Source organism: Tigriopus californicus, chromosome 5 (assembly GCF_007210705.1).
Source record: "Tigriopus californicus strain San Diego chromosome 5, Tcal_SD_v2.1, whole genome shotgun sequence".
Classification (NCBI taxonomy): Eukaryota; Metazoa; Arthropoda; class Copepoda; order Harpacticoida; family Harpacticidae; genus Tigriopus; species Tigriopus californicus.
Window position 1 is genome coordinate 14,975,432 of NC_081444.1, and position 15,538 is coordinate 14,990,969.

Consider the following 15,538-nt stretch of genomic DNA (forward strand, 5'->3'; position numbering starts at 1 on the left):
GGTTATATAACATTTATTTTGGCGTTTCAAAAACGTCTGTGAAAAAACAATGCAAAAAAAAACATTCATTGTTATCACACAAAGAAAGAACAAGTGCCCCAGAACCCAGAATGGGACGAAATAGATGTATATACTGTAAACATTGTAAAAGACCTATGATCCAATGAGAAATATCTCGCAATAAATAGTTTTTTTTTTATTCGTTTTGAATCTCATAACTCGGCTGCCACAATTGCAACAAAACAGGCAACTATTTTGAACACCTAATTAGGCAAGTCTCCCAACATTAAATATCAGCAATTGCAACCATCTTATCGAAAATAAAGTGTCAACAGCCACTTCCTAGAACCAGATTCAGGAATAGTTTCACATTTGCCTGGTCAAAAATGGGCACGTCGTCTTCACTTGATCAGGAGATTGCCATGAATAGTAATTGGATATATCTTCCTATGCCTATTTTCAGCCAAACGTTGTGTTCAAAACAGTGATATGATCAATATGCGAACACGAAAACTAGGTTTCTTGAGAGACGGGTCTGTTTCTTCCGTTAGATGAGGCTTGCCAATTCATGGGATGAGATGGATGAGATGGTAAAGACTAGTTATGTAATCGTTTCATGGCGACTGGAAGAGTAAGAGGAAATCCCGACCGAATTGGAATGCATTTTGGGGAAGCAAGTTCAGGCCAGAATTGAAACCTGACACAAGTTCCCTGAAACGCAGGAAACCCAGTCTATAGAATGATAATAAGCAACGTGCAGCACAGAAACACATGTATAATACTTGTTTCCACGAAAACCATACGGTGAATAAATTTTTGCACAAATTGATTTTGAAAACAGAGCACACACTAGTTTTAAAATTTCAGCCTTTTGCCAACAATCTGAGACTGGAACAAAGGGGAAAATAACTTACCCAAATGTTGATACTAATATTTGATCTGTTGGTCTATGAATTTATCTTGTTTTCAGATTAAAGAATTTTGTTCTTGTCACTGTTTTATGCATAGCAGTATTTTGCTTTCCTTCTCAAATAGATTGATGAAACGGTGGTTCTATCTCGTATTTTTTAAGATCTGTCGAAATATGGAGTGAAATTGATCTTGTATGCTTGAGCTTTTTGTCTCACTTTCAAGGAATACGTTTCATCCAATTAAACATCGCATCACGACATCTAGTTACAGATGTATTTGTTCTCTAATGTGTATTTTTCATAGCACGGAGAGCCAACGGAGAGTTTTATCACCACAGTGATATTCCCTAGTCACGCGTGTAGGTTGTGAACAACGTCGTGTAATAACATCTAAAAAATATAGTGCACAGAAAAAATCAATGAGGAGCGTCAAGCATGTCAATATGGTTGTCTAAAAGAGTTGTGTCTCTCATCTTATTCCACATTTGTGCCATCTACTGGGTTCATTGCCAGACATTGATTGGCCCGAAAGGTCCTCCGGGAGAACCCGGCAGAGTTTATAACGGGTCTCAAGGTCCACCGGGTATACCTGGGGAAAAAGGCCGACCAGGATTACCTGGGAACCCAGGTGGGATCGGAATCCCAGGCAGATCTGGGTTTCCGGGATTTGACCCAGAAGTCAGACTACATGACTTGATAGAGCGGATTTTGATCCTCCAGTTTATGAAATACACGGACGCCGAATTTAATGCAGGATTGAGGGAGGATGATACCTACTACCAACTCCAATAGCCTTCGTCGAGCACTTACTTGCATGTGCCTGATTTATACCTGTGTCGCATTGGCCCAAACCCCCACAACCGCTCCCTTAATAGACACAAATGATGATGTTACAGAAACAACAAATCAGTCTCTAGACAAAAAGGATACAGTAAGCCAAACCTCACCATCAACAACCACAACAACATTTGATCCATTTGAAGACGAGAACGAAAATATTACTGAACCGGTTTGTCTGCCTGGAGAGAAGGGAGATCGTGGACCGGACAGCGAATGCTGGAATGGCAGTCCAGGTCGTCCAGGATACCCAGGCGAATCTGGAGAACCTGGAGAACCTGGACGACAAGGCCTGCCCGGTGTCCCGGGACCCATGGGCCCACCGGGTAAAACTTCTATTCCAAAATAATTTTCCTGGATTTTCTCTACTCTACCTGTTGGCTTTTCACTTAGGTTCATTTTATGTGGGGTCCATCCGAGACGAGGCTGAAAACGTCAATGCCTTTAAAAGATCGATAGAAGAGAGGTTCAATATCTCATTGGATTTGGGTAAGCTGATTCAGTTGGGTTCGTTGTCGAGCAAATTCATCTAATTCAACCTTTTAGACTTGGAGGATTACGAGAGTTTACTATTTGGTGAGGTTGTAAATACAACTGAGAGATTGTTTCGCGAGCTCTTTTCCCAATATATACTCAACTGGACAGAAGAACCTCTTGAGCCTTTGAGTTCACTCGATGAAGGCTATCCAAACAATCCGTCAGAGGGTAAGTAGAATGATCAAAATATGCCCTCACATTGGTCCACATACTTTATCTCACTTCTTTCCAAATTAGGCGACTACAGTCTCGTCTCTGGTGATTGTTCAGTAAAATGCGGCCAAGGGGTCATGGCAGTTCAGACCGTGAATTGCCAAAATGTTGAAAGGAAAGAGAACGCCCAATGTCAGCATTCGAGGACCGTTTTGCAACCTTGTACGGGACCCTTGTCTCATTGTCCATCGGGTAATATACGGAACAAATAGAAGAAAAAAAAGTTCCATGGAGGATATATCAATTTCAGTTTTGTCCTATTTTTTATAGAAAAACAATACGGGCAATGGACTCCCTGGTCATCTTGTTCCCAGACTTGTACGGACAATTTCCAAAACATGCCTCGTCAAAGGAGATCTCGCACGTGTGAACCCAATTGTGCCATGGGGTTCTTGGAAGATCGACCTTGTGTGTTGCCCCTATGTCCTCCAGGTAGAAACCTTTGCCCGCATGTCCTGGTTTATTTACCCTTTGCCAAGAACAATGATCTTATCAACATTTCAGTGTGCCCAAAATACACTCGCCGAGGATTTGAGAAACATGATGATTTGAGGGTTCAGCTTTCCTTCGGAATGCAAGAGGGCAAAGTCAACTTTGGACGCTTGCTTCGACAGGAACTAGAGTTAGTTACCTTAGATGGAGACTACGTTACCACTCTAGTTTGGAATTATTCCGATTTTAAGAGCCCGCCATCTCCGCCCTGGCAAAATCACCTTTCAAGACCAACTTTTGGGAACTTCTTTGATTTCAAGACCGTGTCTGACCTTAAATTGCGGAGCGTCTACATCCCAAAAATTCGTGTGATTTCTGAAGTGGATTTGCCCCAAAGTGAGTTTGTATTCGATAATTTCTTGACCAATTACAAGCGAGTGTCCACAGTGGTCCAAGAATGTCAAGGAGAGCCTCTCCTGGAATGCAACTTTTGGGAATGCAAGAATGGCGATGAGATCCATGTGGATGACTTATGCACAGAGACTTGGGAATGCAAAGATGGGTCAGATGAGGACCCAAAGCTTTGCAAGGGGGGCTCTGGACTCGTTTTGACACTGCTGTCCGTCGGATTGACTTTGTACTGCCTCTTGGGATTCGGCGTTTGGATCACCCTGAAACTCATTGTCAGGGTTGAAACGGAAACAAACGAAATTGAGTTGTCCAATGACCAGGAAAACATCTACCCATTAGCTCGAGCATTACACGCTTTGGTCAAAAGCGCCGGACCTAAAGGAGAGATAGAAGGATCCGATTCCATCATTAAAGGTCTGTACTTGGAATCACGGGAAAATGAAAAGCTTCAGGACTTCTTTTGGATCATCAAAAACCTACCGACTTGGAACTACAAGGCCGTGAATCAGATTGTTCTCAAGACTTATTATTTTGAACTTGGTCAGCAGTGCACTGACAATCCTGACGATACCAGGGCTATTGGGTTTGCTATTAACCATTGGAAAACGCAATGTGATCCAAAAATATTGAAATGGGTTCTTTCCATCGTAGAACAAGGAAAACTGTCACTCCTCAAAATGAAGCTTCGACAAGTTCTCCACAAGAAAATGATCAAATACCCCTTCCTGCAAACCCACATATCGCAAAATTTCTTTGTCCATTCCATCCCACCTCTCATCAAGATAACACTGTTCTACTTTGATGTCTTAAAAGACTTTGGGATCATCTGCATTCTTCACTACATCTCGGAGGAGCTGTTCCAGCACCACTTTGCTGCCATTGGGAACATCAACCTGGACGCCATCAGAGGCTTTCTCATGTGCATCCTGTTTGGAAGCCAGGTTGGAATCCTCGTATTATCTGCCACAAAACTGAAAGAAATGGCACTTTATGGAGACGCGACTCCGTTTCCAAAATTGGCCCGAATCTTGTCATTATTGTTTCCTGTTCATTTTGCCTTACTGGAACGTGCCAAAACGACCTTCGACTTGCGTCAAGAGCAAGAAAAATGCCGCTTAGACATGACCCACTTATTGGAGACGCCTGAAGAATTAAACGAAGCTCAAAAGGAGCGTACTAAAGCGATGAAGTGGAGAAGAATCAAGATGAAGTCCTTGGAACACCGCTCCAAATCGATCCAAGTCCATTATAACCGAATTCAAATCATTGAGACTGTTGTTGAGCGAGTGCCACAGATCCTGATTCAAATGACCTTATTTCTCGCGAGCCAAGAGTACCCAAGGCTAAAGGCCTTTTTCGCCAACATTATTCAATACCAGATTGGGATCTCCGGTCAAGCCTTGTTCACCGTGGCCTTATTGTCCTCGCTGGTTGGCGTCATCAACACCGTGCGGCATGTGAAGAATGAGAAGCGATTCCCAGTGGCACCTTCAATGGTTGGAACTTTGATCCAGATGCTCGCTATTTGTTCCCTTTTGGGTCCAAAGATGTTTCTCATCTCCAGTGCTCTTTTACATGCTCCTTATGCGTTCCCTTTGGTTCTTTTGATCGCCATGGGCTTGATTCTCGTCTATCAGAAACTGATGTTTGGCACATTTACTGTGTTCAGCTTTACCAATTTGGTGTCCTTAGTTTCCTTTGCCTTTTATCGAGGAAGTCCCGACATTCAGAATCATTCCAAAGATTCGTCCGAGATTCCAGTGATGGACCGTTATGGAGGAATTCCAAATACGATCCTTTTGAGTGTTTTAGATTATGGCTTAATTTATGGGCCAGTGGCTTTTTTGACCAATGAGTACATTTTCAAGGTTTATCGTCCCACATACTTCTCAAATTATTTTCAACATGCTTCAATTGTCTTTGCTGCAGGTTTGTTGGCGTATTGTATCCTTGTATTTGCGTTTTACTACTTTGGACATAATTGGAAATTGGCCTTCAGAAATCACCCTAAAGTGATCTCTTACAGTAATCGCATTATTAAAGCTGCGTCACACACTTAAATCAAAGACATCGTAGTCAAATTGGTCAAGATATTTGTTTTGTGTTTGTGTGAAATGAAGATATGTCAAGTTGTGTGATCAATGGGCAATCGCGGAACATTATTTCTCATTTGGTATTTAGACAAATTATGGCAAAAACGTCTCCCAAATAACGCAGCATTTATCAATTTATTGTTCTGTCTCTCTGTCCCCTGTTTCTTTTTGTCGATTTATTATGTATTAATAATGAGGTATATAAGAAGTTAGACATCAGAAAATAATACTTGCTACCAAACCTCGAACATTGATCTGACCCAAGTTGAGCAGAATGGGTGCAATGATATATCTTCCGGCTGGAAAACCAAATGGGAAGTCGACAATCACAAAAATCATCTGATACAACTATGAGGTACTTAGTTCTTCCCTTTTCCTCATAATTGAGAAATTTACCAAGATTGCACTTAAAGATGCTGCTTATAACCCGAGAAAGTTCAAACCTGATAAACAAAAAATATTCATTTTACAGTGTTTTTGCAATGTATAGTTTGCATTGCCGCACTGGTCTTACGTCCAGTCTTTTGGTTCTTTACTACATTAAATAATGGAACATAAGGTGCTCCTTGTTTTCCACTTTATGAATTATTATATATCGCTTCTTGACCCACAGCCATGGTATTGATATAAATTATTTGGCTGGATTTTATTTAAAAGGAAAAATATATGATATTCTTCATCTGAATTGGACATTATCGCGCAACCTCTCATTTTAATCATTTTTCGCAACGATAAAAAGACTGGGATTTCCCTTCAAAATGTTTAAGCTCATTATTTGTGCACGAATCTTTCATCAATTGAACAGGTGTATAAACATAAGCATTGGGGTTTAGGCCATTTTCTTGTTTGCATTGCATTAAGATGATTTCTTGGGGTTCTTGAACTTACAGAACATTTGTAGGATCGACGATAAAAAATCATCTAATTGTCTGACACTTTGATCGATCTTGAAATCATTTTTCAGTATACGGTTTTTTAAGGTATTTTGGAAGAATGGGTGGCAACATTCCATATCTTCCGCAGAAAAAGGTGATAAAAATTGAAAGCATTTTGAGAATGCTTAAAAAAAGCCGTTTTGTAACTTTCGTTTAACACCTCTCAAAGGTTACTTTTTTCAGGGTTTTAGTTGATCTATTTGATCCATTATATATGACAATCATTGTGTAGGAACTTGACCTCAAAAAAGCGAAAACTTACAAATAAGATTGAACACTTGCAGTCCCTTCTCCATTCTCCAACTTTAAAAAACATATGTTTACCGAAAAGGGAACATTTTTTTCGAGGTTGAGTCACCAGGCATCCAGGCCATGAATTTAGTCACAGCGAATTTACCACCAAATATTATTTCAAAAATAATTAACTTACGCTTTTCCAGGGATGCCAGAATTTGACCGTGAGTTACTACCATTCACAAACATGTTTCGCAACAATCAATTAATTTCCCTCAAATTTCAAAACAAGCCCCCAAAGAAAAATCACTTTTCAATAAAAAGAATATAAGAAAAATTCAACATTGAAGAGTTTCTGATGAACGTAAAAAGCCGATAATTTGTTTGTTCGGAATTCTTTTCACCCATTTTTCAATGCATCCTTTTTCTAAAAACTGTCAATCTAAGAGTAAAACAAGGATTAAAAAGAAATCAACGAGAGAATCAATAAAAAAAAATTATTAGGGTGTTACTAAAAAGTTGTCCAGAGTTAAAAACATTTTGATTAATCCAAGCTCGATAGAATTCGATAATCCTGCTCGGTATTTACATCTAGATTCGTATAAGAAGGATATCATTTAGAGCAGGATGATTTTTGTACCACTTCTGAAGAGATTATATTGTTTTCGGGGTCATGAAAAACATTTGCAATTGCTTCAAACTACTCATTTACACGTACATGAAACTTGGAGAGTGCAATGGGTTTAAAATGGCTTCCCAAATATTTTTTACAATTTTGTTTGTTTGTTTTCACATTCGCCCATGGTATGGCAAATAAACCCCACACCCACATAAATAGAATGTGCATTTCGCACATGTGTCGCACAGTATTCCTTTTCTTTATTAAAGAGTTTGTGCTGGGATCGGTTCATTATTTATTGAAGTAGATTGGATCATTTTTCGCAATAAACAGTTTTCAAATTCAGTTATACGGATAGTTCAATTTCATTGGAGGAAGCATTTTCTACTGGCAGACTAGATCAACAACAGTGCATTTGCAAGGTCTGGGATATCTTCTTACTTCCATTCATTTGCCACCCCCAGCCTACTAGCTCCACTTCCAAAGGCCTGTTTGCCAAAAGGAGGGTACGTACTACGTTGTGCCAATGAGTCGTCTATTTCATTTCAAATTTTGCACTCTTCTTCCCTACTTGCAATGAACTTTCGAATCGAGTAGATAACATACCAAGAGAGAGAACTTCACCAAATGTTTCAATGTTTTAGCGCATATGTTTTGTTTGACACACTAGGAATAAATCTCGCACCTTCAGGGTAACAGTAACAAAATTAGTAATAGTAAGGAATGGAAGTAGTAGTTTGTTCTATTTTTTGAAAAAAGTACTGTTATTGCATTGTGTTCCTTAAATGATGCCATTAGAGCGACCAAAGGACTTACGCAACAATAAGTCTCTTTCCTTTTTACAACCTCTAATTACTTTTTGGTTCGTTTTCTTTTCTTTTGGGTCTGGTTCCAGGACAACTCGACCCAACGAAGGGCTCGACCCGGGACAGCTCGACCCAATGGACAACTCGAACCAGTGGACAACTCGACACAGCGGACAACACGACCCAGGGCAACACGACCCAAGATAACTCAACTAAGCGGACAACTCGACCCATTGGACAACTCGACCCAGCGGACAACTCAGCCCAGTATGGAAATTTAGCCCAACATGTTGGCTTACAAAAAGCTCATGCTTATGAAGCAAAATTGAAATTGTGAAGTAAAACATGTCAAAATGTGAAAAGTTTTACACAATTCATCACTTGAACTTTGAATGCAAGTTATGCTTACATCAATCATGGTGTGTAAATCAAGTTTGATAATGGCTTAATCAAAATAGATTTCTTTTATTTAATACTTTACTGATGCTAACATCTCTGCATGTAAATTGAAAGTTCACTCATCAAGCTTTAGTTTTGTTCCAAAATCATGCTTTTTAGTCAATTTGTTGTGTTTAATGATTGTACTTAGTTGAGTTGTCTCTTGGGTCACGTTGTCCTGGGTCGAGTTGTCCGCTGGACCGAGTTTCCGCTGGGTCGAGTTGTCCGGTCACCATTAGTACTTCAATTGATATCCAGAGTGAACTTGCAAATATATAAACTCAGTCATGAGGAGGCTATCAATCGGAAAATCATGCTGGAGTTACATTAAAAAGGAATTGCAAAAAGAACCCCCATTCTATACTTTGATAAGGACTAGCGGTGGAATGAGTTCCTCACTTTGCCCCACAAGAACGAACGGTGGAATTCAAATTGTGCAAAATATTTTGCATAGAACAGAGCACCACAGAGCACCTTTTCAAAACATGAAGGCTAATAACCTCTTGGGTTCAAGCTTCCTCCAATTTTTCATCACGGGCATGATTCCACCTATTAGTTCCCCGCACTTATGTCAAGGCGTACTTAAGGACAATAGCAATTGTTATTTCGAGGAAAATTTATAAATTCTCATATCCTTTTGGATTGGTTTGAACCATATGAAGTTTATTGCCGTATCGTATCAAACCCCACCGCGGAGTGCTAGAGATATTGACTACAAAAGAAAACGTAAAATTTGCATTATCTAAACCGTTCATTTTACTCAAATTAGCAACTTCTGTGACTAGCAGGTCTGGGCAAATGGCGTGAATTTATCACATTCTGGCGCAAAATTTGGCTTAGGAAAGTTATAAAATGTAGCCAAAGTAATGTTTCAATGAGAACATGGCATGCAAAAACAAGAAAATTAGATCGTTACAATTAAAGGCCAGCCACATTTATAACATATCATGTTAGCTAATATGTTTAACAATTACGAATTTCCGTCTGAAATTTGTTCAGCTGATCTAGAAAATTGGAATTTTATCTTGTGATTACCACATGACTAAACCCGCTTCTTTGGAGTTCCCTACGCGAGGTTTTGGACCCAAATGTGATTGAGTTGTTTTTTAGTCAGTTGTTTGTATGGTGTACACTTTTTGGATAGAATAAATGGTTTTGGCGATACCAAATGAAAACGACCGATGTGAGTCCATCTTTTAATTTGACGGTGATTCACAATTTGCCAACCACAGTTTCAAACGCAACGAAATTAACATATTTGGTTTATTTTTGTGCTTGTGTCACTAATAAAAAGCATTTAGTCTTTGTGAATAAAACGGTCGTTACAATTTGGAAAAAGTATTCAATATTTAGCTCTCCAAATTAATCCTCATTGGCTTCGCTTTGAAGACAAAGGTATCATTCGAATCTACTTGGTCATCTGTTCAACCTTTTCTTCGTCATGATATCAGTAAAGGTGTCTCGAGACATGGAGTACTCCATGCTCGAGACTAGTGCTGAAAGCTTAACACCAAAATCTAGGTGAACGGTTGCTCTGACAGAAATGTGATTTTCCGCCTTCTTTTTAAAAGCCTTGACATCAAAAAATATGCAAAAGTACAAGCAAGGGCCTGGATATTTGACTATTATAATTTTGATATCTTCGATCCAAAGCATTATCATATTTTTATGCTTCTTTTTCAAATAGTTTTGGTAAAGTAAATGACCATCCTTTTCCCTCTTTTTTATAATTTTTATGGTACATACAAAGTATACTAAACGCAGTGGCAAAGGGAACAGTCTCTTTTTCATTTACGAGTTTGAGTGGCACAACTGTTTGAAAACCGCATCACGTGTTTCCTCTTTACCAGAAATTTGCACGAATAAAGCGAATAGCCAAACATTGGATGGTTGTATTTTGTTCAAAAGAGCCAAGTCGCAATGCTTAACCCATCCTTGTGTTGTTGTCAAAAAGTGATCATCCCAAGTAAGCTTTTCAGCTCTACTCATTTTGGGTAAAATGATCTTAATTGTGTTCATTCCTAACGTTGCAGTGTTGGCTCTACTATTGTTCCTTTTAATGTTGACATCCGTACTAAAATGGGAGCAAACGAGTCTGAGCCTAAAGACTTCGCACTTGGACAAGTCAACTTTTGAACCTTTGCTAAACCGTACAAGATTGTCACAACTTGAAAAGGACAAAATTCGGATCAAGAAAGTGTGCTCAAAGATATCTAAAACCCATCCACATCTCTTTCATTCCGAGGATTTACGTCATTTCATTATCGATCGAGACACAAATTTGGCGCTGAAATTCGTACCAAAAGTGAGCAGTGATGTGTTTTTACTCACGTTTTTTATTGAACATATTTTTAGGGTATGTTGTGTCTCCATTGAACTGTTATTCACCATATAAACTTAAGTTCCATTTCACATCTTGGAAAATTCTCGCTCAAAACACACATTGTCATTGTTGAGCTTTGTCACACTCGTGTCGATTACTTTCTAAACGTAATTGCTCACAATTACAACTGCTTTCTCAAGCTTTTATTAATAAATATATACTTTCCAAATTGTAATTCAATTAGTTTTTTTCGGCTTTTGCACACGTATACAATTGTTTCAAGAAACCCGCATCAAATTTCCTTTTTTTCTAAAAAAAAATGGTTTTCTTGCAAGAAATATGTTGCCATTGATCTAAAGTAGAAAATGCTCTGCTGTGGAACATTGTTCAAACGGAATTTAAAATGGGTGACCCAACGAAGAAGCTGAAGTATAATTCAACCAAAGAATTCAAGAAGTCTTACTTTGCATCATAAACATACATGCAGAAAGTGCTTAAAAGCTAAGGTTGTACATGATGTGTTAGAATGTTATCTGTAATCATGTGCGCTAAGTTGTTGTTATCAATATCGATTCAAAAAGCTGCAAATTTAATCAATCATTGTTCCATTTTAGGTCTGGACTTCTTTGCCTAAGTTAACCAATTAATTTTGTCAATTTCTCTATACTCCACAATGTGAATCTTGCTAACAAATCTCGTCTACCGTACATCCGCCTTGGCCATTGCCTAAGTTAACCAATTAATTTTGTCAATTTCTCTATACTCCACAATGTGAATCTTGCTAACAAATCTCGTCGATTTTGTACAGTCGTAATGACATTCCCATGAATTGGTTGGGCTGACACGTGCAAGATCTTGTCTCTGGTTTCAATCAATCAATCAAGAACCAGAGTTCACACGAATCTTTCTCTCTCAACTTGACACTTGTAGGCCATCAGAGTGGGGACTGTAAATGATGCTTTTGAAACGAGAGAGACCAATCGAGGGTTGCTTTGATTTCAAAAATGAGATCCTGACTTAGATAAATATCCTTGGATTTGCATGACTCAGGATAATGATAAAGCTAAACTGGTTATTTGAATTACGTCATTTTTGCAGTGTGGATCGACAACTTTGTTGAAAATATTGGCCCAATGGCACGGAATAAATTTTGAGCGGAAGCAAGTGGTTCGTCAGTTTCAGGAGATTGCCCCGGTAAGCCGAATCCGTGAAAGCAACCTCACCAAAGTCAGTTTTGTGCGGCATCCGTGGCAAAGGTGAAATTTCCAGTATGATCTTGAGCTTAAACTGAATCTGCAAAGTATGTAATGAAAACTGAGATTGGATTCGGATTTGATTTGGATTCAAATTTCTCAAGCACAAACCGAAGCTGAGGACGTTTTCCTTGTTTACAAATGTCGACTCGAAAGAAAAATGCCGCAATCTTTAAGATCCTTGGTGCTGATATCATCAATTAATGTGATTTTATGATGACTGATATACGTACACGTATCTAAGGATAAGTTTTCGGGTCTATTCGTAACTTAACAAAGTGTGGATGCAACACAGTCCAAAAGACCAAAAGTTCGAAAACAAGTTTAAAATACAGTGTGCTTCAAAAATTTTGAGACTTTTTAACAATAGCATGGCATCAGTCCCCTAACCGAAGAAAATTGGCTAAAGAAGTCATTGTTACAAATAACGTCATTCCATTTTTTGAAAATTAAGAATTCTTAATACGAACAAATGCTTCGTGTTCGACCACAAGTGCCTCAACGGAATAATATTTCTCCAGCACCCTGGTCTCATATTTCAAGTGATCCCAACGGTGACAAAATATACTTATCTAAGAATGGAGATTTGACATTTCAAGGTGCAAAAAATGCAACTTGGAAAGGATCCTCACATTTCAAGGTGCAAAAAATGCAACTTGGAAAGGATCCTCATGAAAGTTAACGTGATATTTCTTTGTTCGGTAGACTTTTTTTTCATCTACTATTGGAACGTCACTTTCACAACAATTCACCAATGATAGAGGGAAACTATACACATAAGGAAAGTGTACAAGCAATCAAAATCATTCTGGGTGTATTTTTCAAAACTCGGTTTTCAAAACTTTTCGATTCATTTTGATTGCAGATTAATCTCTGCCTATCGGGACAAATATTACAACGTGTCTGCGATGGCGAAGCATAGATTTGATGACATGGTGGGCCATAATTCCACCAATTTCACCAGCTTCTTGGAACACGTGGTGGAAAGTGGAAGAAGGGATCTTTTCAATATGAACATTCATATCCGGCCCCAATTCATTGCAATGAGCTTCTGTCAAGTCTCCTATGACTTCATTGGACGACTCGAGACCATGGAGAGCGATGTCATCCTGTTCCTACAAATCCTAGGCTTGCCACCGGATTTCATCCGGACTATGGCGTATGAGAGAGAAAACTGCTCCACGTGTTCCAATGGAACGAAGACTTATTCTGAGCAACATGAAAGAGTCTTGTCATCGATAGATTCAGATCTCATTCGGAGAGTGGAACAGATCTATCAATATGACTTCGAAGCATTCAACTATGCCAAATTCATTCCCCACTCGCAATATCAATAAAACCCAAGGTTAACCCGGCTCTCTCAGTCAGTGTGCGTGTGTGCGTGTGTGCGTGTGTGCGTGTGTGCGTGCCTTATTCTCTCTTTACCTCGCCCTTGGTCGCTCCTTCCCCATTTTGAAACACTCAGATTTGGAACGCTTTGACGAAACGATCGACGAGAACCGACGTGGAACAACTTGTTGCTATAAAAGCGAGCCCTGAAGGTTGGGGTTCCTCATTCGCCTTTTTTCCCTCTTGCTTGCCATTCGACGAGCTTTTTTCACCCGACCCTCCAAACTACACAAACGAGTTCAAAAGAATGAATTTGAGTTACTCCTCCCTGATTGCCGCCTTCTTTGTTGTGTGTACTGTTGTTCTGACCCTCATGAGTGGGCGTGCCCAGTCCGCCCCCTCGCCTCAAGAGGAAGGGGCGGGCATGCGCTCGGCACTGGAATACCTCCAGAAACTCGACCAATACTACTCGCAAGCTGCTCGACCAAGGTGAGTGAGACAAGCAACACTCAGATATCATTTAATTCAGATCCATGACAATTTGAGGCGTTGGTCTAGTAATGAGGAAATACCCTCCGAGGATTGGAATGCCGCTCATTCCTCTCCAGTTTGAAGGAAAATTTGATTATTTCTTGAACATGGAACGGCCTTTTTCCTTGGGGGATGTCGACGATGGGCACCGAAATGTCAAAAATTGGATATCATTGTGGGTGAACAACGTGAAGTGTTCACTCTGAATTTGATGGAAAGTGCAAGATTTTTCATGATGTGACTGATTGGCTACCTAGCTAGCCCATTGTTGGTGACGATTGTCCCAAAATTAGAATAAAAACAGCAGCATATTTCAATTAAGAAGCTCAAGATCATACTTGAGCTCGAAGGAGACACAATTAACCCTAACCTTCTTTCTAATGCTATTTTGATAATCCATTGGGTTTAAATCAGGTCATTTGACATCATTCTTACTTTTATCATTCAAGTCAAATATCTTGAAAAAGCTTCTCCACATCATATGCTTATAATTGCCTCTAAATCATTCTTTTATGTACACTCATGTCTTTACATAAACACTAAAGAATTTCCAATACAGTTTTATACCAACTTACCCCAAGTTTGATTAAACTCAACAATACTAAAAAAGGGGTCCCAATTGTCTGTCACTCGAACGTCGCCCATTTGATTGTTTGGCCTTGTTTTAAGGCGGAGCCAAGATAGAACCAGACGGGAAGATGTGGCATCTGCCCTCATGAAATTATCTCAGATCCGCCATCATTACTCTGATTTAGGCCGACCCAGGTGAGATTAGATGGCGAGTCCAGATGTGACCGAATGCAACCATCTTACTATGCACTAAATATAACGTACATAAATAGAAGACGAATTTGGAATAACAATACCCAACCGTAGATTGTAATTAGATGTTTATCCCGCTAACATCATTCATTTCGACGCGAAAGGATCCCGTTGTTCCCTAACCCAATCACCACTTTGATGTTTCTGTTCCTTGGCTAACCCTGCATGCTTGAGATCTTTATTGGACCACAGCGTTGATTAATTGGGACAACCCAGCCAAGACACATCGATGATGGTGATGATGAAATGGAACCCTACTCCTCATCCTTCTCCAACGTCTTCGGGCTCTCGGTGGAAGTAATAGAATTTCTCCCCAGGGACCAACCCTACTTCCATGACCCTTGTTTTTCCTGACACCACACTTGTTCTCACCGCAAGATTACACAATATCCATTGCAAGACAATCCATCTTCACTCTAGAGTAAACCCATCTAAATATATATGTGTATTAGTAGTACGTATGTAGATCATTGTTTGAAAGAGTTTATATGCAAACCAATAGTGTATGTAGCTTCCCTTTTGACTCGTCTTGCTGCCTTCAAGCATGGCAAATGATTGGCATTCAAGGCTGGGATCAATTTGAAAGAAAGAGTGCGCCACGTTTTGCTACAGGGACCAATAGATGTGGTCGTCTCCCACGGATATAACAAAGCAATCCCGATTCACGACTAATCTTGAATTCTCATTTAGGTTTGGAAAACGCGTGGTGGTCGCCCCGGCTGAAGACTACTATGGAAATGGCAATGACTTCTAAATCAACCCCTCTTTCGGTCAGTGTGGAACAATGATTGGAACAAATATTGGCATTGCAGTG

General features: G+C 39.5%; 1 protein-coding gene across 6 annotated transcripts; it reads left to right on the top strand.

Moving 5' to 3' along the window:
* Nucleotides 1-1,245: 1,245 nt before the first annotated feature.
* On the top strand, nucleotides 1,246-15,494 carry LOC131880067 (uncharacterized). 6 transcript variants are annotated; one of them, XM_059226571.1, is made up of 9 exons: nucleotides 1,246-2,074; nucleotides 2,142-2,237; nucleotides 2,295-2,453; nucleotides 2,523-2,690; nucleotides 2,769-2,930; nucleotides 3,003-4,837; nucleotides 11,888-12,045; nucleotides 12,908-13,860; nucleotides 15,415-15,494. In XM_059226571.1, exons 1-8 carry the CDS (start codon nucleotides 1,678-1,680, stop codon nucleotides 13,377-13,379), a joined length of 3,447 nt encoding a protein of 1,148 aa, XP_059082554.1. In that variant the 5' UTR covers nucleotides 1,246-1,677; the 3' UTR covers nucleotides 13,380-13,860; nucleotides 15,415-15,494. The 6 variants fall into 6 exon arrangements, with proteins under 6 accessions (XP_059082554.1, XP_059082553.1, XP_059082555.1 ...); XM_059226570.1 differs by lacking the exon at nucleotides 15,415-15,494 and adding an exon at nucleotides 14,572-14,667; XM_059226572.1 differs by lacking the exon at nucleotides 15,415-15,494 and adding an exon at nucleotides 8,118-8,295 and having other exon boundaries at nucleotides 12,908-13,044.
* The last annotated feature ends 44 nt before the right edge of the window (nucleotides 15,495-15,538 follow it).

Excerpts from the sequence above, each read along its gene's own strand:
- LOC131880067 (XM_059226571.1), top strand. The coding sequence starts at position 1,678 with ATGATACCTACTACCAACTCCAATAGCCTTCGTCGAGCACTTACTTGC. Across the intron at positions 2,238-2,294 it reads CAATATCTCATTGGATTTGG|ACTTGGAGGATTACGAGAGT; the intron begins GTAAGCTGATTC and ends TCAACCTTTTAG. Across the intron at positions 2,931-3,002 it reads GTTGCCCCTATGTCCTCCAG|TGTGCCCAAAATACACTCGC; the intron begins GTAGAAACCTTT and ends TCAACATTTCAG.